The sequence below is a fragment of the Tachyglossus aculeatus genome, chromosome X1, assembly GCF_015852505.1.
Source record: "Tachyglossus aculeatus isolate mTacAcu1 chromosome X1, mTacAcu1.pri, whole genome shotgun sequence".
Classification (NCBI taxonomy): domain Eukaryota; kingdom Metazoa; phylum Chordata; class Mammalia; order Monotremata; family Tachyglossidae; genus Tachyglossus; species Tachyglossus aculeatus.
In genome coordinates, this window is record NC_052101.1 from 14,766,245 (window position 1) to 14,787,355 (window position 21,111).

General features: G+C 49.6%; 1 protein-coding gene across 1 annotated transcript in view; it reads left to right on the top strand.

The window, feature by feature from the left end:
- Positions 1 to 8,923: 8,923 nt before the first annotated feature.
- The window catches only part of CRIM1 (cysteine rich transmembrane BMP regulator 1), a 227,383-nt gene continuing 215,195 nt past the window's right edge, over positions 8,924 to 21,111 (top strand). Inside the window, exons 1-4 of the mRNA XM_038771661.1 lie at positions 8,924 to 9,172; positions 9,286 to 9,524; positions 9,623 to 9,786; positions 10,022 to 10,447. Coding sequence (XP_038627589.1) covers positions 8,924 to 9,172; positions 9,286 to 9,524; positions 9,623 to 9,786; positions 10,022 to 10,447 — 1,078 coding nt within the window. The remainder of the gene's footprint in view (positions 9,173 to 9,285; positions 9,525 to 9,622; positions 9,787 to 10,021; positions 10,448 to 21,111) is intronic.

Genomic DNA, 21,111 nt, shown 5'->3' on the forward strand with positions numbered 1-21,111 from the left:
AAAACGTAGGGACCCGGATGAAGAGAAGCAGCGTGGTTCAGTGGAAAGAGCACGGGCTCTGGAGTCAGAGGTCATGGGTTCAAATCCCAGCTCTGCCAACTGTCAGCTGTGGAACTTTGGGCAACTCAACTTCTCTGTGCCTCAGTGACCTCACCTGGAAAATGGGGATTAAAACTGTGAGCCCCCCGTGGGACAACCTGATCACCTTGTAACTTCTCCAGCGCTTAGAACAGTGCTTTGCACATAGTAAGTGCTTAACAAGTACCATCATTATTATTATTATGTGGAAGGCAGTTAACGCCCCTCTAGATGGTAAGCTCGTTGTGGTCTGGGAATGTGGCTGTTATAGCATTGCGCTGTACTCTCCCGAGCGCCTAGTACAGTGCTCTGCACCCAGTAAGCGCTCAATAAATATGATGAGAGCTCACCTCCTCCAGGAGGCCTTCCCAGACTGAGCCCCTTCCTTCCTCTCCCCCTCACCCCCCTCTCCATCCCCCCATCTTACCTCCTTCCCTTCCCCACAGCACCTGTATATATGTATATATGTTTGTACATACTTATTACTCTATTTATTTATTTATTTTACCTGTACATATCTATTCTATTTATTTTATTTTGTTAGTATGTTTGGTTTTGTTCTCTGTCTCCCCCTTTTAGACTGTGAGCCCACTGTTGGGTAGGGACTGTCTCTATATGTTGCCAACTTGTACTTCCCAAGCGCTTAGTACAGTGCTCTGCACACAGTAAGCACTTAATAAATATGATTGATTGATTGATTGATTGATTGGTTGGCGAGGCCGGGGAGACTAAGGCTTGTTGGCAGCCCAGGGTGGATAGAAACAGAGCGGTTATTACGGCTCACGGATTTTTTTAACTGAGCCACATTTGTCAAAGCAAATGAAGTGATTTTCACTTCATTCTAATTGATTATCATCCATATCATTGGTTAGCTGACAAAGGCCAAGTTTGGCTTTGTGCCAGCCTTCAGTCTTGTTTTCCCTAAAACATTCCATGCCACCCTGAATATTTTCCACTTCCAATCACTCCCAGGAGAGGCAAGTTTCTCTTAGGCTTTATAAACAAACATTTTGAGGGAGTATTTTTCACAGAGGCCTGTAAAACTTCTTGGTGATGAGAGAGGTCGAAATTATTCCATTTTCCTCTGGGGCAACCATTTCTCCCTTTGCTTCCCCTTCCCACCCTCTTTTCGGGAAGCCAGGCTGAATCGATCAATCAGTCAATCAAAGGTATTTATTGAGCACTCACTATATGCAGAGTACTTTGGAGAGTATCACACAACCGAGTTCATTCGTTCATTTATTCAATCGTATTTATTAACCACTTACTATGTGCAGAGCACTGTACTAAGCACTTAGGAAAGTCCAATACAACAATCAACAGTGACGCTCCCTGCCCATGATGAGCAGTCTTCTAGACTGTGAGCCCACTGTTGGGTAGGGACCGTCTCTATATGTTGCCAACTTGTACTCCCCAAGCGCTTAGTACAGTGCTTTGCGCACAGTAAGTGCTCAATAAATACGATTGATTGATTGATTGAGCTCAGAGTCTAGAGGGGGACAGGTAGACATCAATACAAACAAATAAAATGACAGACATATAATCAATCAATCAATCAATCGTATTTATTGAGCGCTTACTATGTGCAGAGCACTGTACTAAGCGCTTGATAAGTGCTGTGGGGCTGGTGGGTTGTCAGACACATTCCTTGCCCACAATGAATTCACAGTCTAGAAGGGAATCTGAATCCCCCTCTAGACTTTAAGCTTATTGAGGGCAGTGCGGGAGTGTGTCTGTTTATTGCTATATTATACTCTCCCAAGCGCTTAGTACAGTGCTCTGCACCCAGTAAGCACTCAATGAAGGAATCTGGAGACAACATGGACAAGGGATGAAAGAGGGATTGGGTCATGCGGGAGTGGAAAAGAATGGGAGGGCTTCTGGAGGGCTTACTGCACACAGTAAGCGATCAATAAATATGATTGATTGATTGATTGATTGATTGGTGGGAAAAACCACCTTAATGGCAGAAGATGAGGTGGCAGGGATGGCAGAGATCAGGGAACAGAATTAAAAGAGGTAAACCATCTCGAACCCTCCCGCTCCTTGAGTCACACAGCCATCTTCCCCTCAGTCCCCACCCTAAGCAAAGGAAGGGCATGAAAGTTCCCCATTTCCTTGGTTGCCTTCAATCCCGCACTCGTCACCAGGAAATTGCTAAGTAATGCCCCCTGAATCTCTCAAATCTATGTGAGAAATGTAATTAAAATGAGCCAAAACCTTAAAGTCAGCCATTGCATATTTCTGAAAAGCCAAATGCCATATGGACAGATCTTGCCACTGGCATCTTCAAGAAACACTCATTAGTTACCATCCGTGTCTGCTGAAAGTTCCTCACCATAGAATGCAAAACAGGCAGAAGCATTCAGAAATGCGACATTTCTGATAAAGTTGAATGAGGCGTCGCTCTTCTCTCGCCCCTTTCCTCATGTCACCACCTCATATTTAAAAGATCTCTAACTGGAGTTGAAACATCTAGTAGATGGATGTCAGCACCAAACCCCACCAGTGGCTCCCAGCTGGAATGTGGAAAGCTTTACTGGTGTGAGTGGCACATCAGTGTAATGTGGAAAACTTCCATAATGCCCCAGGAATTTTCCAGGGCCACCACGTTTAAAAACAGTTCAGTCATGTGGGGATGTTCCTATTCTTGGGAACTACTAGAGAAGCACCAGAACTAGAGAAGAACTAGAGAAGCAGCGTGGCTCAGTGGAAAAAGAATGGGCTTTGGAGTCAGAGGTCATGGGTTCAAATCCTGACTCTGCCACTTGCTAGCTGTGTGACTTTGGGCAAATCACTTCACTTCTCTGTGCCTCAGTTCCCTCATCTGTAAAATGGGGATGAAGACTGCGAGCCCCACGTGGGACAACCTGACCACTTTGTAGCCTCCCCAGTGCTTAAAACAGTGCTTTGCACATAGTAAATGCTTAATAAATGCCACCATTATTATTATTATTATTGTTGTCACTACTACTACACTACCCCACTACTACCACTGCAGAGTGACTCTGCTTTAAGTGCCGAGCAAACAACAAATCGCTGAAGGCATTTATGTGCTCATCATCTAGACACCCAATTCAAGGTAAGCCAAGTTCACGATTATCTTTCATTCATTGATTCATTCATTCAATCATATTTATTGAACACTGTGTGCAGAACACTGTATTAAGTGCTTGGGAGAGTTCAATTCAACAATAAACAGACACATTCCCTGCCCACAACAAGCTCACAGTCTAGGCGGGGGTGGAGACAGACATCAGTACAAATAAATACAATTATACAGAGTGCTGTGGGGCTGGGACGGTGGGGAAAGCAAAGAGAGCAAGTCAGGGTGAAATAGAGGGAGCAGGAGATGAAGAAAAGTGGGGGTTAGTCTGAGAAGGCCTCATTCATTCATTCATTCAATTGTATTTCTTGAGCACTTACTGTGTGCAGAGCAATCAATCAATCAATCAATAGTATTTATTGAGCACTTACTGTGTGCAGAGCACTGTACTAAGAGCTTGGGAAGTACAAGTTGGCAACATATAGAGACAGTCCCTATTCAACAGTGGGCTCACAGTCTAGAAGGGGGAGACAGAGAACAAAACCAAACATATTAACGAAATGAAATAAATAGAAGAGATATGTACAAGTAAAATAAATAAATAGAGGAATAAATATGTACAAACATATATACATATATACAGGTGCTGTGGGGAAGGGAAGGAGGTAAGACGGGGGGGATGGAGAGGGAGACGAGGGGGAGAGGAAGGAGGGGCTCAGTCTGGGAAGGCCTCCTGGAGGAGGTGAGTTCTCAGTAGGGCCTTGAAGGGAGGAAGAGAGCGAGCTTGGCGGATGGGCAGAGGGAGGGCATTCCGGGCCAGGGGGATGATGTGGGCCGGGGGTCGGCGGCGGGACAGGCGAGAAAGAGGCCTAACGGTGAGGAGATTAACAGCGGAGGAGCGGAGGGTGCGGGCTGGGCTGGAGAAGGAGAGAAGGGAGGTGAGGTAGGAGGGGGCGAGAGGATGGACAGCCTTGAAGCCCAGGGTGAGGAGTTTCTGCCCGATGCGCAGATTGATTGGTAGCCACTGGAGATTTTTGAGGAGGGGAGTAACATGCCCAGAGCGTTTCTGGACAAAGACAATCCGGGCAGCAGCATGAAGTATGGATTGAAGTGGGGAGAGACACGAGGATGGGAGATCAGAGACAAGGCTGATGCAGTAGTCCAGACGGGATAGGATGAGAGCTTGAATGAGCAGGGTAGCGGTTTGGATGGAGAGGAAAGGGCGGATCTTGGCAATGTTGCGGAGCTGAGGCCGGCAGGTTTTGGTGACGGCTTGGATGTGAGGGGTGAATGAGAGAGCGGAGTCGAGGATGACACCAAGATTGAGGGCTTGTGAGACGGGAAGGATGGTAGTGCCGTCAACAGAGATGGGAAAGTCAGGGAGAGGGCAGGGTTTGGGAGGGAAGACAAGGAGTTCCGTCTTGGACATGTTGAGTTTTAGGTGGTGGGCAGACATCCAGATGGAGATGTCCTGAAGGCAGGAGGAGATGCGAGCCTGGAGAGGGGGGGAGAGAGCACTGTATTAAGCGCTTGGAAAGTACGTTTCTGCAACAGACACAATCCCTGCTGAACAACTGGCTCACAGTCTAAAAGGGGGAGACAGACAACAGAACAAAACAAGTAGAGAGATATCAATACCATCAAAACTGATTAAATAAAATTATATATACACATCATTAATAAAATAGAGTAATAAATATGTACAAATATACACAAGTGCTGTGGGAAGGGGAAGGGGGTAGGGCAGCGGGAGGGAGTGGGGGCGATGGGGAGGGGAGGAGGAGCAGAGGAAAACAGGGGGCTCAGTCTGGGAAGGCTTCCTGGAGGAGGGGAGTTCTCAGTAGGGCTTTGAAGGGAGGAAGAGAGCTAGTTTGGCGGATGTGAGGAGGGAGGGCATTCCAAGCCAGAGGTAGGATGTGGGTTAGGGGTCGACGGCGGGACAGGTGAGAACAAGGCCCAGTGAGGAGGTTAGTGGCAGAGGAACTGGAGAAGGAGAGAAGGGAGGTGAGGTAGGAGGTAGGAGGGGGGCAGGTGATGGAGAGCTTTGAAGCCAAGCAGGGTCACCCCCACTTCAGCCCAGTTCACATATGGTTCAGCCCATCTCCTAACACCAGTCTGGCAAAGGCCAGAGCTTGTCTGCCGTATGACCTTGAGCAAGTCCCTTAGCTTCTCTGTGCCCCAGTTACCATATCTGTAAAATGGGGATGGAGACGGTGAGCCCCATGTGGGACAGGGACTGCGTCCAACCTGATTGCCTTGTGTGTACCCCAGCACTTAGAACAGTGCTTAACACATATTAAGTGCTTAATGAATATCATAATTATTATTATAAACTGAGTAGAGGGCCTGTAGCCCCCTCGAGGCAAGATGCCCATTGTGGATGGCAGAGCTGTCTCCCCTGCTACGCCCCTCTCCAAAGTCTGTCCCCAATTGGAAAGTAACAGCCTTGAAAGGTTGGAGGCCTGGGTTCTAATCCCCCCTCTGGTATGAGAGTTGAAAAAAGATTGTAAATACCTAGGCGGGTTTAGAATAGATCACCTAAGAGTGCTGAGATAAAATTTTAGAGAAGCAGCGTGGCTCAGTGGAAAAAGCACGGGCTTTGAAGTCAGAGGTCATGGGTTCAAATCCCGGCTCCACCACTTGTCAACTGTGTGACTTCGGGCAAGTCACTTAACTTCTCTGGGCCTCAGTTCCCTCATCTGTAAAATGGGGATGAAGACTGTGAGCCCCACGTGGGACAACCTGATCACCTTGTAAATTCCCCAGCGCTTAGAACAGTGCTCTACACATAGTAAGCGCTTAATAAATGCCATTATTATTATTATTCATTTATTCAATCGTACTTATTAAGCACTTACGGTGTGCAGAGTAGTGTACTAAGTGCTTGGGAAGGTACAGTACAGCATTAAAGAGTGACAATCCCTGCTCACAGTGAGCTCACAGTCGGGATGGGGGGGGGGAAGACATCAATGCAAATAAACAGACATCAATATAAATAAGTAAATTACAGACCCAGAGAAGCAGCGTGGCTTAGTGGAAATAGCACGGGCTTGGGAGTCAGAAGTCACGGGTTCTAATTCCGGTTCCACCACTTGGCTGCCGGGTGACTTGTGGCAAGTCACTTCACTTCTCTGGGCCTCAGTTACCTCATCTGTAAAATGGGGATGAAGACTGTGAGCCCCGTGTGGGACAAGCTGATAAGCTTGTATCATCTCCCCTGGTGCTTAGAACAGTGCTTGGCACATGGTAAGTGCTTAACAGCGTTCAGAGAAGCAGCGTGGCTCAATGGAAAGAGCTTAAGAGTCAGAGATCATGGGTTCTAATCCCGGCTCCGCCACTTCATTCATTCAATCGTATTTATTGAGCGCTTACTGTGTGCAGAGCACTGTACTAAGTGCTTGGGAAGTACAAGTTGGCAACATATAGAGACGGTCCCTACCCACTTGGAGAAGCAGCATTGCTTAGAGGAAAGAGCCCGGGCTTTGGAGTCGGAGGTCAGGGGTTCAAATCCCGGCTCCGCCAGTTGTCAGCTGTGTGACTTTGGGCAAGTCACTTAACTTCTCTGGGCCTCAGTTACCTCATCTGTAAAATGGGGATTAAGACTGTGAGCCCCCTGTGGGACAACCTGATCACCTTGTAACCTCCCCAGCGCTTAGAACAGTGCTTTGCACATAGTAAGTGCTTAATAAATGCCATTATTATTATTATTATTATTATTATTATTATTATTATTAACAGCGGGCTCACTTGTCAGCTGTGTGACTTTGGGCAAGTCACTTAACTTCTCTGGGCCTCAGTTACCTCATCTGTAAAATGGGGATGAAGACTGAGCCCCCCCCGTGGGACAACCTGATCACCTTCTATTCCCCCCCAGTGCTTCGAACAGTACTTTACACATAGTAAGCGCTTAACAAATGCTATCATTATTATTTTAACAAATACTATTAATTATATGTAAGCGCTGGGGGCGGGGTGGGGGAGAGCAAAGGGCATGAGTCAGGGCGACGGAGAAGGGAGTGGGAGAGGAGGAAAAGCGAGGCCTCGCCTGGTTTTATTCCTGGCTGGAGTCTGAAAAGTCTTCAAAGTCCAGAGACTCGGGGAGGGTTGGGGGGAAGCAGGAAGTAGGTCACCACAGCAGTGGCCGCAGTGGCCGAGGTGCTGGGCCTTCGGCAGGCGGTACTGTGACACCGGGAGGATATACCGGGGCAAGCGAGCCCCAGACCTTTCCTGGGGCCGGGGGGAGGAGGAGGAAGAGGAGGAGAAGAGGAGGAGAAGGAGGAGGAAGAGGACGGGGAGTAGGAGAAGGTAGAGGAGGGAGAACAGGAGGAGAAGGAGAAGGAAGAGGAGGAAAAGGAAAGAGGGAGAGGAGGAGGAATAGGAAGAGGAGGGGGAGAAGTAGAAGGAAGAGGAGGAGGAGAAGAAGAAGAGGAGGAAAAGATGAGGGAGAGGAGAAGAGGAGATGGAAGAGGAAGAGGAGGAGGAGAAGAAGACGAGGAGGAAAAGGAAAGAGGGAGAGGAGGAGAGGAGGAGGAGGAGGAGAAGAAGAGGAAAAGGAAGGAGGGAGAGGAGGAGGAAGAGGCAGAGAAGAGGAAGAGAAAGAGGAGGAAGAGGAGGGGGAGGAGGAGAAAGAGGAGGAGAAGGAGGAGAAGGAAGAGGAGGAAAAGGAAAGAGGGAGAGGAGGAGGAGGAGAAGAAGAGGAAAAGGAGAGGAGGAGGAAGAGGAGGAGAAAGAGGAGAAGGAGGAGGAGGAGGAAGAAGAGGAGAAGGAGAAGGAAGAAGAGGAGAAGGAGAAAGGAAGAGGAGGAAAAGGAAAGAGGGAGAAGAGGAGGAGAAGAGGAGGAGGAGGAAGAAGAGGAGAAGGAGAAGGAAGAGGAGGAAGAAGAGAAGGAGAAAGGAAGAGGAGGAAAAGGAAAGAGGGAGAAGAGGAGGAGAAGAGGAGGAGAGAAGGAGAAGAGGAGGAGGAGGAGGAAGAGGAGGGGAGAAGGAAGAGGAGGAGAAGAGGAGGAAAAGGAAATGGGGAGAGGAGGAGACGAGGAGGAGGAAGAGGAAGGGGAGAAGGAGAAGAAGAAGAAGAGGAAAAGGAAAGAGGGAGAGGAAGAGGAGGAGAAGGGGAGGAGTAGGAGTAGAGGAGGAAAAGGAAAGAGGAGGAGGAGGGAGGAGAAGAGGAGGAGAAGGGGGATGCGGAGAAGGAAGAGGAGGAGGAGGAAGAGAAGAGGAGGGGAGGAAGAGAAGGAGAAGAGGAGGAAAAGTTGTCTATCTCTCTCTTCTAGATTGTGAGCCCCTTGTTGGGTAGGGACCGTCTCTATATGTTGCCGACTTGTCCTTCCCAAGCGCTTAGTCCAGTGCTCTGCGCACAGGGAGCGCTCAGTAAACACGATTGAATGAATGAGTAAAACAGGAGCGGGAGAAAAGGAGGAGGGGGAGGGGGCCGGAGGAACCTGGAGAGGGCGTGGCCTGGAGGGGGCGGGGCCCTGATGGGAGAACGGACCCTGAAGAGGGCGTGTCCCTAGTAGGGGCGGGGCGCGGATTGGAGGAGCCGACCGGGGGCGTGGCCCGAGGAGGGGGCGGGGCGAAGATTGGAGGAGGAGACAGGGGGCGTGGCCCACGGAGGGGCGGGGCGCGGATTGGAGGAGCCGGCCGGGGGCGTGGCCCACGGAGGGGGCGAGAGGCGGATTGGAGGAGCGGACCTGGGGGGCGTGGCCCTAGGAGGGGGAGAGATGCGGATTGGAGGAGCGGACTGGGGGGCGTGTCCCGAGTAGGGGGCGTGTCCACGGGCGGGAGGGAGGGAGGCAGGCAGCCAATGAGCGGGGCGGCCGCGGCCGCGGGGGGCGGGGTCCGGGCGAGGACGGGCTGGGCGAAGCCGGAGCGGCCCGAGCCGGCACAGCCAGAAGCGAGGGGCCGGGCCGAGACAAGACCGACTCTCCGCAGACCGCACCGACCCACCGAAACCACCCAACCCACCGAACCCACCGCCGCCGCGGGCTGCACGGGACCCGGGAGCCGCCTCCCCCAGGAGCCCCAGCAGCGGGCGGAGCCCGCCCAACTTACGGCTCAACCGGACCCGTCGGGAGGAAACTTTCCCTCCCCGCCCCCTCCGCTCCCTCTTCATTTTCTCCCCCGCCTCTCTTCCCATTTTTCCCGTCTCTCTGCCCGCGCTTCCAGCCGGCGTTCGCTTGCGCCCGGCGGGATTCGAGCTCCGCCTGCGCCCGGCGGGATTCGGGCTCCGCTTGCAGCCGGCGGGATTTGAGCTCCGTTTGCAGCCGGAGGGATTCGAGCCTCCCTTGCAGCCGGAGGGATTCGAGCCTCCCTTGCAGCCGGAGGGATTCGAGCCCCGTTGCAGCCGGAGGGATTCGAGCCCCGTTGCAGCCGGCGGGATTCGAACTCCGTTTGCAGCCGGCGGGGTTTGAGCCCCGTTGCAACCGGCGGGGTTTCAGCTCCGCTTGCAGCCGGAGGGATTTGAGCCCCGTTGCAACCGGCGGGATTTGAGCTCCGCTTGCAGCCGGAGGGATTTGAGCTCCTCTTGCAGCCGGCGGGACTTGAGCCCCGTTGCAACCGGAGGGATTCGAGCTCAACTTGCAGCCGGCGGGATTCGAGCTCAACTTGCAGCCGGCGGGATTCGAGCTCAGTTTGCAGCCGGAGGGATTCGAGCTCAGTTTGCAACCGGCGGGATTTGAGCCCCGTTGCAACCGGAGGGATTTGAGCCCCGTTGCAACCGGAGGGATTTGAGCCCCGTTGCAGCTGGCGGGATTCGAGCTCAGCCTGCAGCCGGAGGGATTCGAGCCCCGCTTGCAGCGGGAGGGATTTGAGCCCCGTTGCAACCGGCGGGATTTGAGCTCCGCTTGCAGCCGGAGGGATTCGAGCCCCGTTTGCAACCGGCGGGGTTAGTGGCCCGTTGCAGCCGGAGGGCTTCGAGGTCCGCTTGCAGCCGGCGGGCTTGGAGGTCCCGTTGCAGGCGGCGGGCTTTTCGGGCCGGGCGAGGGGAGGATGCAGCCGGGGGCGTGGGCGTGGGCGTGGGCGTGCCCGTGGGGCCCGGGCCCGGGCCCGCTGTGGGCCTGGGCGGTGTCGGTGCTGGCGCTGGGCTCGGCGGCGCGGGCGCTGGTGTGCCTGCCGTGCGACGAGTCCAAGTGCGAGGAGCCGCGGGGCTGCCCGGGCAGCCGGGTGCAGGCGGTGTGCGGCTGCTGCTACACGTGCGCCCGCCAGAGGAACGAGACGTGCGGCGGCGTGTACGGGCTGCACGGCGCCTGCGACCGCGGCCTGCGCTGTGTCATCCGCCCCCCGCTCAACGGAGACTCCATCACCGAGTACGAAGTGGGCGTCTGCGAAGGTCAGTTGGCGGCCAAGCTCCCCGGGACCCCCGCCCCGAACTCCGGCTCCCGGAAAACGGACGGCCGGACTACCCTGCCTACCCTTTCCTTTCCTTCCCTTCCCCTCCCTTCCTTTCTCTTCCTCCTTTCTTTTCTTCTTTTCTTTCCTTGTTTCTTTTCCTCCTTTTTTTATCCTCCTTCCTTCTCTCCTTTCCTTCCTCTTCTTACTTTTCCTCCATTCTCTCCTCTCCTTTCCTTCTTTTCTTTCCTTTTTTCTTTTCTCTTTTCTTTCCTTGTTCTTCTCCTCCTTTCTTTTCCTCTTTTCCCTCCTCTCCTTTCCTTCTTTTCTTCCTCTCCTTCCTGTCCTCCTCTCCTTCCTTTCCTTCCTCTTCTTCTCTCTCTCCTTTCCTTCCTCTCCTTTCTTTCCTCCTTTCCCTCCTCTCCTTTCCTTCCTTTCCTCCTCTCCTTCCTTTCCTCCTCTCCTTCCTTTCCTCCTCGCCTTCCTTTCTTCCTCGCCTTCCTTTCCTCCTCTCCTTCCTTTCCTCCTCTCCTTCCTTTCCTCCTCTCCTTCCTTTCCTCCTCTCCTTCCTTTCCCCTTCTCCTTCCTTTCCCCCCTCCTTCCTTTCCCCCCTCCTTCCTTTCCCCCCTCCTTCCTTTCCCCCTCTCCTTCCTTTCCCCCTCTCCTTCCTTTCCCCCTCTCCTTCCTTTCCCCCTCTCCTTCCTTTCCCCCTCTCCTTCCTTTCCCCCTCTCCTTCCTTTCCCCTCTCCTTCCTTTCCCCCTCTCCTTCCTTTCCCCCTCTCCTTCCTTTCCCCCTCTCCTTCCTTTCCCCCCCTCCTTCCTTTCCCCCCTCTCCTTCCTTTCCTCCTCTCCTCCTCTCCTTCTTCTCCTCCTCTCCTCCCTCTCTTCCTCTCCTTCCTCTCCTCCTCTCCTTCCTCTCCTCCCTCTCCTCCTCTCCTTCCTCTCCTTCCTCTCTTTCCTCTCCTTCCTCTCTTTCCTCTCCTTTCTCTCTTTCCTCGCCTTCCTCGCCTTCCTCTCTTTCCTCTCTTCTTTCCTCTCTTCTTTCCTCTCTTCTTTCCTCTCTTCTTTCCTCTCTTCTTTCCTCTCTTCTTTCCTCTCTTCTTTCCTCTCTTCTTTCCTCTCCTTCCTCTCCTTCCTCTCTCTCCTCTCTCTCCTCTTTCCTCTCTTTCCTCGCCTTCCTCGCCTTCCTCTCTTTCCTCTCTTTCCTCTCCTTCCTCGCCTTCCTCTCTTCTCTTTCCTCTCTTTCCTCTTCTCTCTTTCCTCTCTTTCCTCTTCTCTCTTTCCTCTCTTTCCTCTCTTTCCTCTCCTTCCTCTCTTTCCTCTCCTTCCTCTCTTCCTTTCCCTCCTCTCCTTCCTCTCCTCCTTATTTCTGGAGCACCTAACACATGCACAGCATTGGACTAAGAGCTCAAAGTACCATTCAGCGATAAAGAGAGAAAGCCCCTGCCCACAGCGGGCTCACAGTTTGGGGTGGGGGTAGAAGCAGACATCAGTGCAAGTAAGCAGGCATCATTCATTCATACATATTTCTGGAGCGCCTACTGCGTGCAGAGCACTGGACTAAGCACTCGGAAAGTACAGTTCAGGGATAAAGACGATCCCTGCCCACGGAGGGCTCACAATCTACAAGGGGAGAGTCATCAGTACAAGTAGACAGGCATCATTCATTCAGCCGTACTTAATGATGGTATTTGTTAAGCGCTATGTGCTAAGCGCTGGGGGAGAATACAAGGCGATCAGCATCTACTTTTTGCAGAGCACTGGACTAAGTGCTTGGAAAGTACAATTCAGCAACAGAGACAATCCCTGCCCACGTTGTGTGCAGAGCACTGGACTAAGCACTTGGAAAGTACGTTACAGTGATTAAAAAGCTAAAGCAGCGTGGCTCAGTGGAAAGAGCATAGGCTTTGGAGTCAGAGGTCATGGGTTCAAATGCTGGCTCCGCCAATTGTCAGCTTTGTCACTTTGGGCAAGGCACTTGTCTGTGCCTCAGTGACCTCATCTTTAAAATGGGGATTAAGACTGTGAGCCCTATGTGGGACAACCTGATCGCCTTGTAACCTCCCTGGCGCAAAGAACAGTGCTTTGCACGTAGTAAGCACTATTTAATAAATGCCATTATTATTATCATAATAGAGACAATCCCTGCCCACAACGGGCTCACAGTCTTGGAGGGTGGGGGGGAGAGATATCAATGCAAGTAAGCAGGCATCATTTATTCAGTCGTATTTATTGAGCGCCTACTGCATGCAGGGAACTGGACTAAGTGCTGGGAAAGTACAGTTCAGCGATAAAGGCAGACGATCCCAGCCCAGACTGGGCTCGCAGTTTCGAAAGGGGAAGACAGACATCAAAAACCAGTAAACAGGCATCAGTGTAAATAAATTGCGAATATATATACATATCAAAACAAGTGAGAAGGCAGTGATGCAAATAGAATTATAGATTTGTACATATATACAGTCAAGTTCTGTGGGGTGGGGAGGGGGGGAAGAGCAAAGGGAGCAAGTCGAGGTGAGACGGAAGAGAGGGGAAGCTGAGGAAGAGGGGGCTTAATCTGGGAAGGCCTTTTGGAGGAGGTGTGCCTTCAGTAAGGCTTTGAAGAGGGGAAGAGTGATGGTTTGGCGGATTTGAGGAGGAAGGGAATTCCAGGCCAGAAGTAGGATGTGGGCCAGGGGTCAGCAGCGGGGCATTAAATCGTATTTATTGAGCACTTACTGTGTGTAGAGCATGGGACTAAGCACTTGGAAAGTACAAGTATAAGAACGAAAAGCAGCGTGGCTTAGTGGAGAGTGCACAGATTTCAGTCAGAGGTTGTTGATTCTAATCCCGGCTCCTCCACTTGTCTGCTGTGTGACCTTGGGTAAGTCACTTAACTTCTCTGGGCCTCAGTTCCCTCATCTGTAAAATGGGGATGAAGACTGAGCTCCACGTGGGACAACCTGATTACCTTGTATCCACCCCAGTGCTTAGAAAAGTGCTTGGCACATAGTAAGTGCTTAACAAAATACCATCATTACTGTTACTGTTATTATTACAATTCAGCATTAGAGATGATTCCTGCCCACACCAGGCTTACAGTCTAGAAGCGGGGAGATCGACATCAAAGCAAGTGAACAGGCATCAGTATAAATAGAATTATAGATATATACATAGGTCTGGGGGGCGGGGAGGGGGGGAAGAGCAAAGGGAGTGAATTGAGGGGAGGCGGAAGGGAGGGGGAGCTGAGGAAAAGCGGGGCTTAGTCCCTGGGTGCCCTCTTGGAGGAGGTGCACCTTTAGTAGAGCTTTGAAGGGAGGAAGAGTGATGGTTTGGCAAATTTGAGGAGGGTAGGAGTTCCAAGCCAGAGGTAGGACATGGGCCAGGGGTCCGGGAGTGGGGCCCATGCTGGATTTGGGGTTTTCCCCCATAGCTCTAGAGTGGTCATGTTGGGAGGGGTGAGGCCTTCAGAGTCCTCCGAGTGGCCTCGGGCCAGCAGGCTTGCACCCCTTTATTGGGAAATGCCTGCAAGGGCTCCCAGACTCCTAGATCCCGAGGGGGAAATCCTGGCCCTCCCTATCCACCGCGGTGTAAAAACCACCTTCCCAGGTCCTTTTTCCATCCCTCCGTTTTGGTCAGGTAATCCCTCCCAGCGTTTTTCCTGGGCTTCCCCTATCCCCACCCCAGAGATAATAATGATGGTATTTGTTAAGCGCTTACTATGTGCCAAGCGCTATTCTAAACGCTGGAATAGATGCAGGGTATTTGGGTTGTCTCACAAGGGGCTCACAGTCTTCATCCCCATTTGACAGATGGGGGAACTGAGGCACAGAGAAGTTAAGGGATTTGCTCAAGGTCGCACAGCAGACAAGTGGCAGAGCCGGGATTAGAACCCACGTCCTCTGACTCCCAAGCCCGAGCTCTTGCCAGTAGGCCACACTGCTTCTCTACCCATCGGCGGTATTTATTGAGCGCTTACGGGGTGTAGTACACTGGACCGAGCACTTGGCAATGGACGGTATCATAATGATGGTAGAGCATCATCCCTCACCCCCAACACCCTTATTTTTCTGGAGGTGAGGCCCCGAGAAGAGTCCCTGAGCCCAGGGAATGTGTCCGTTTATTGTTCTACTGTACTCTTCCCCAGCACTTAGTAATAATGATAATAATAGTCATAATAATGGCATTTATTAAGCGCTTGCTACGTGCAAAGCACTGTTCTAAGCGCTGGGGAAGTTACAAGGTGATCAGGTTGTCCCACGGGGGGCTCACAGTCTTACTCCCCATTTTCCAGGTGAGGTAACTTGGGGCACAGAGAAGTTGTGACTTCTCCGTACAATGCTCTACGCACAGTCAGCACTCAGTAAATACAATCGAATGAACTTTTGATGGGGAATGTTGTTTAAAGAGAAGCAGCGTGGTTCAGTGGAAAGAACACGAGCTTGGGCGTCAGAGGTCACGGGTTCTAATCCCTGCTCCGCCACTTGTCAGCTGTGTAACTTTGGGTAAGTCACTTTTCATCTGTAAAATGGGGATTAAGACTGTGAGCCCCACGTGGGACAACCTGATCACCTTGTATCCCCCCCCCTCCAGTGCTTAGAACAGTGCTTCACACACAGTAAACGCGTAACAAATGCCATCATTATTAGTAGTAGTATTAGTATTATTAATAATAAAAAACAGGCCCCGGTCCCGACCAGGTTATGGAGGGAGGAGCTGGAGAGTGGGGAAGAAAAATGGGTGTCGGAAGAGGCTGGAATTGAAGGCATCTTTTTCTGTTCAGGCAATTCTGGAAAGTCAGAGAGGCCTTTCTGGTTTGAAAGGTAGACGGCAGTAACGAGAATAGGAAACTCTTTGGAGGGAAGGAAGTGGTCCAGAAACTACTGAAAGGAAAGCTTAGAGGGATATCTACTCCACTTGGCACGGACCAAATTCGAAATGTTTGATTTACCAGAAACATGCGAGCATCTTTTTTGATGTGTAACGTCAGTTTGTAACACGAGCAAACCCGTGACGATTCAGGGAAAGCGTAGGTACATCATACAGAATTCAACGGAGGAGGGTTCTTCGTAGTTCTGAATCGACGCTTTGAATTTCAGGAGGTTTCTTTGATTCTGGGCACATGGATTATGTCTTGGACCTAACCCAACCAGGTTGATCTATGTTCAAGGCATCTGCATAATTGGAAAATGATGAATCTGCAGGAAACTCCCTGCAGTCGTGGTGTTTTTACAAGCACTCGAATTGCTTGAAAACCCTTTGGGCTCCCCTTTTTAAAAGAGTATTTTTCAAGCGTCTTTGAAGGAATCGTGAGGCACAGCGAACCTTTACAACAATCAAATGTTTTGGCAACATTTTCACTGTGACAGAGTATGGAGTTTTTTTGGCAGTTAGTGGAGGGGATCATTCCTCTGAAATGATGCAATAACTTCATAGCTTCATTTTCACGGGTAACACCCCACACACTTGGTGTTAGCATTAAAAACTCTTTGAAGGCTCCGTTGACGCGATTGTATTTCAGTTGGTGCCCTGGAACCACAGATTTAATTCCAGCAGTTATGTTTTCAGCTCCCAGGCATATTTGGGGGAACTTTCTGGGAATCTTAAAAGTTGGAATAAAATGTATAGGAAACTAAAGGTCTTCAAGGCTCTGTGCTGTTTGGTTTTCTCAAGTTCTCTACATGATGTTGATGATTAGAAGATGTTTAAAATGCCTTCTATAATCGGTATGCTGAAATTTCAAATGATTGCACTTCTTCCCTTACATTACCTTAAATGGAAAGTATGGATATGGAAGTGGAAAAGCAACTTTTTGGAAATAGCTAAAAGTTTTAAATTGGATCTTTAACATGCTAACGGTTGTGTAGAAGGAACTTTCATTCCCCATGGCGTTTCGGTTGCTTTGCGGGCAACTGTACTATGATGCTAAGGAGTAAACTAGAGCAGAAAAAAGATTTTCATGTGAAGAGTAGCAGACGAAAATCGCGTATGATCCTATTTTTTTGCTGCAATTTTTGCACTGAAATGACCCCTACTGGTTGAATCCGTTAATGTGAACTCATTCTAAAACTTCGTTTTTATTGGTTTCCCTGTGAAAACATGCATGGAAATGTTTTTCTGACTTTTATACCTGTTTTCAAAGAGCTTATGATTTAGTGTTTTATTACGCTATTTGCTGTCCTGCAATCTTTAGTAACGAAATACCTTTCCAGGTCCAGCGAAGGAAGAAGGTGTGTTTTTTAACCCCATTTTACTTTTGAGGACATGGAGCTTTAGACCACAATCCCTGTGTGGAACGGGGCCTTACGTTGTAGCAGTAATAGTATTTATTCAGCACTTGCTGTGTGCAGAGCACGGTACTTGGAACCGGGAAAGAGTACTCAGGTGGAAATCATCATCATCAATCGTATTTATTGAGTGCTTACTATGTGCAGAGCACTGTACTAAGCGCTTGGGAAGTACAAATTGGCAACATATAGAGACAGTCCTTACCCAACAGTGAGCTCACAGTCTAAATGAGACACGGACGGACCTTGTCCCTTGAGTGGCTCACAATCTGGGAATATAAATCCGGGAGAAGGGACTGGAGACAGAAACAATGGAACACTAAATGACTAAAAAAAGATTCATTCATTCAATCGTATTTATTGAGTGCTTACTGTGTGCAGAGCACTGTACTGAGCGCTTGGGAAGTACAAGTCGACAACATATAGAGACGGTCCCTACCCAACAATGGGCTCATAGTCTAGAAGGGGGAGGCAGACAACAAAACCAAACCTGTAGACAGGTGTCAAAATCGTCAGAACAAATAGAATTGTAGCTATATGCACATCATTAACAAAATAAATAGTAAATATGTCAAGTGAAATAGAGTAATAAATCTGTACAAATATATACCAGTGCTATGGGGAGGGGAAAGAGGTAGGGCAGAAGGAAGGATAGGGAGGAGGAGAGGAAAAAGGGGGTTCAGTCTGGCAAGGCCTCCTGGAGGAGGTGAGATAAGGACAAGTACAGCATGTATACAAAACAAAATACCATGTACACAAAACAAAACAAAGTCTGAAACATGCTCAGGGTCCAGAGCTTGCCTATAGCCGCAGCAGTGGCTATTGCAGCCACTGGCCTTCCCCGGGCATCAAGCAGCGTGGGATTTTCTCTTCTCTTTCCCACCCATTGGCCCATCTGATTGGCTTGTATCTACCCCAGTGCTTATTGTCTGGGACATAGAAATTCCTAAATAAACAACCATAGTTATTAGAAGCAGCATGGTGGAGTGGATAGAGCATGAGCCGGGTAGTTCGAAGGTCATGGGTTCTAATCCCGGCTCTACCATTTGTCTGCTGTGTGACCTTGGTCAGGTCAGTTCACTGATCTGTGCCTCAGGTACCTCATCTGTAAAATGGGGATTGAGACTGTGAGCCCCATTTGGGACAAGGGACTGTGTCCAACCCAATTTGGTTGTATCCACCCCAGTGCTTAGTATAGTGCCTGCCACATAGTAAATGCGTACCAAATACCATTATTATTATAAGCCATTTGCTCAAGGCCACATAACACATTAGAGGTAGTTCCCAAATCCATGCCCTATCTCCCAGAATTTGCAGGCTCCCGGCCTTCCCAGTTCCTGAATATATGCAGGAGTATCAGGATTCTGCATTTTGCTAAAGAACATATGAAATACCTATCCTGCTACCCCTGTCACCTTGGAAATTGAGGGATTCTCCCATTCCAGAGGTTGCTTGCTAGATCCCAAGATGGATGCTTTTTCAGGCACCCAAGGTATTTTCCGTTTGTTTTTAATTGAATCTTCAGCCTGCTTTCCAGGTCCCAGAGAATGCCCCTCTGTCCTACTCCTCGCCAAGCATTTTTATTTGACCTCTGTGTATCCAGAATTGCTCCTGTTTCTTTGGCGGGACTACCTCTCTGTCTAGTTGCTGCCTAGAAACAAAACAACAGTTTTGGATATTGGAGAGGATGAGTGGGAAGACTGATTGGGGGCAAGGGGGAGGAGGTGGAAGAAACCGTTTTGGGATCTGGAACGCTATTCAGAGAATGCAGGAAGGAGACTTTCTGGGAAGTTCAGGGTGTAACGGTTAGAGTTTCATCGTGGAGTCGAAGTGTTGATGGGTAATTGAAGGTTTGGTTTTAGGGGAGAGAGAACTTGGAAAAGCGCGAGAAGCTCTATTGGAGTGAATACCTTGTTCCCAACTGTAAAGATACAGTAGAGAGTGGATGACATTTCATCTAGCCGTGGAAAAAATTCACCTATCCCTTTTCTTGGGTTAGAAGAGAATTTGCAGATCCAGCGAGTTGGACCTGGCAAATGTGATGAAGCTTTTACCTATGACATATTCTGACCAAAAGAAGCTAAACTCTTATGGAATCAATCCGGTTGCAAGTGATTTCTTCCCAAAAACCTATTTGGGAGGGGACAGCTTCTCTCTGCTCCCTCACCTTAGAGGATATGGTTAGGTTTGGTACTTGAAGGGATGCCAGTTCTTCCCAAACTAAATTTTCCACTTCTTTACCGCCTGACCCTGATGGAATTCTGTTTCTCCTGTTTCTCACTTCTGCCTCCTGAATGGCGATGAGAGTGGTAGGAGTTGGGTTTGAGAGGAGGGAGAAAACTTTCTCTTCCCTTGCTTCAGGAGATTTCACAGCAACGATTTTGCTGATTTGGCCGGAAGACAACTTGGCGTGTTACACAGGGACCACAGCTGAACCAGAATAGATTCTTTCTTGAAAGGCTAAGAGACCTTCAGATGGTGCCTTCCGGGAGGCCTCTTTGACAGCAGTGAAGCATTTCATTTTGACACAGGTTTCTACCTTCCAAAACCGGGCACAGCTCATCGAGGCATTCTCACTAGAAACTGCCCAGCAGAGAAGCTTAACCGGTACAGAAAGTTTCGGTTGAATTGGCTCCAGTCAGCTTAGAAGGTGAAAATAATCTAAATCAGCGGCTGAGATGGCGTTCACCTCCACTTCAGAAACCGGGAGAGAAAATGGTACACCACAGGTCACCTAGGCTCACATCTTTTAGACTGTGAGCCCACTGTTGGGTAGGGACTGTCTCTATATGTTGCCAACTTGTACTTCCTAAGCACTTAGTACAGTGCTCTGCACACAGTAAGTGCTCAATAAATACGATTGATCGATTGATCTAGGTACCACGTGGCGGAGGTAGAGAAGATAGCCATCCGACGGGGCCTGTCCGGCACCTGCCTGGCCTTGAAGCTTAGGGTAAGGAGTCCTTATCTGATAAACATCTTTACCTGGTTGTAGGGTCATCACCATGATGTTGAAGAGAGGGTTGGGGACCGAGATGAGAGCATAAATATAGATAAATAAGGAAATCATTATGACTCGCGAAAGTAAATATTGACAAAACACTGCAAGACTACTTGGAAACCATAAACAAATCGGGGACCGAGTGACCTTCATTTCTGTGTGTTAATACTTGAAGGATTAACGTGCTTTCTAAAATATCCAGCTCCCAAGTACTCCCAAATATGTGGAGAAAAAGCAAATGAAAATTATATTTTCTTAACGGTGTTGCCTCTGAGAATGGGTGGGCTGCTTCCCCCGGTACTAACTATTATAATTTAGCACAGTCGAGAGAATCTGTAAACAATAGGAAGACTGGGCAATTAGGAGCAGTAAACTGTGTAGATTTATAAAGAAAACTGTCAGAAAGATCATAAACCGTGGGCAGTGTGTCCGTTTGGAGGAGACATTTAGTGAAATGCGGCAGAGTTCAGTACCCTGTCTGGCCTTGATTAAAATGTTAATTATCTGGGTGAATGAGTGAACAGCTTGTGAATGAAATTTGTAGAAGTTGTGAAATCAGGTGTGGCAGAATGCAAGCTGGAAACAGGAATGCTATAAATGACCCTAAAGGGTCATGGATGGTTAGACCCCCTCCTTCGTGGTCCTGATGGTGATAGGGAATGAGTCAGCTGAAGGACTTTCAACTCCGACTCGACCAATCAGTCGATCGAACTGTAGTATTTATTTAGCCATGTCCAGAGCGTGGTACCAAGCCAGGGAGAGTACAACAGAGTAGGTTGACTTGTTCCCTGCTCTCAGGGAGCTTACAGGGGAGAGTGGGAGGTGGACATTAATATAAATTACAGATGGCTATGTAAATAAGTGCTCTGGGGTGGGATGAAAATCAAAGCACTTAAAGGATATAGTCCCAGGTGCCACAGAAGGGAGGGCAAATAGGGCAAGTGAAGGATTAGTGAGAAGATGCGAAGGGCTCTTTAGATGGGGAAGGGTGGTGGTCTATCAGCCATGGATCCTGTCAAAGCTTTTGAGATAGTCACATTGGCTTAGTAGTTACCAGAGGCCAGGGTTTTGGATAATAATAGTAATGGTATCTCTTAAGTGTTTACTATGTGCCAGGCACTCTACGAAGCACTGAAGTGGGTACAAGCAAATCAGAATGGACACAGTCCCTGTCCCCCAGAGGGCTCCGTCCCAAATCCCCATTTTACAGATGAGGGAACTGAGGCATCGAGAAGTGAAGTGACTTGGTCCCACAGCAGTCAAGTGGTGAAGCCGGGACCAAGGCCTGTGTTGTGTCCATTCGGCCATGCTGTGAATGGTGTCGGATGCTTTTGTGAGTTCTACAAATAGAGTATGGGAGTCTTGGTGTTGCTCTCTGCGCGTCTATATCTGTTGTGC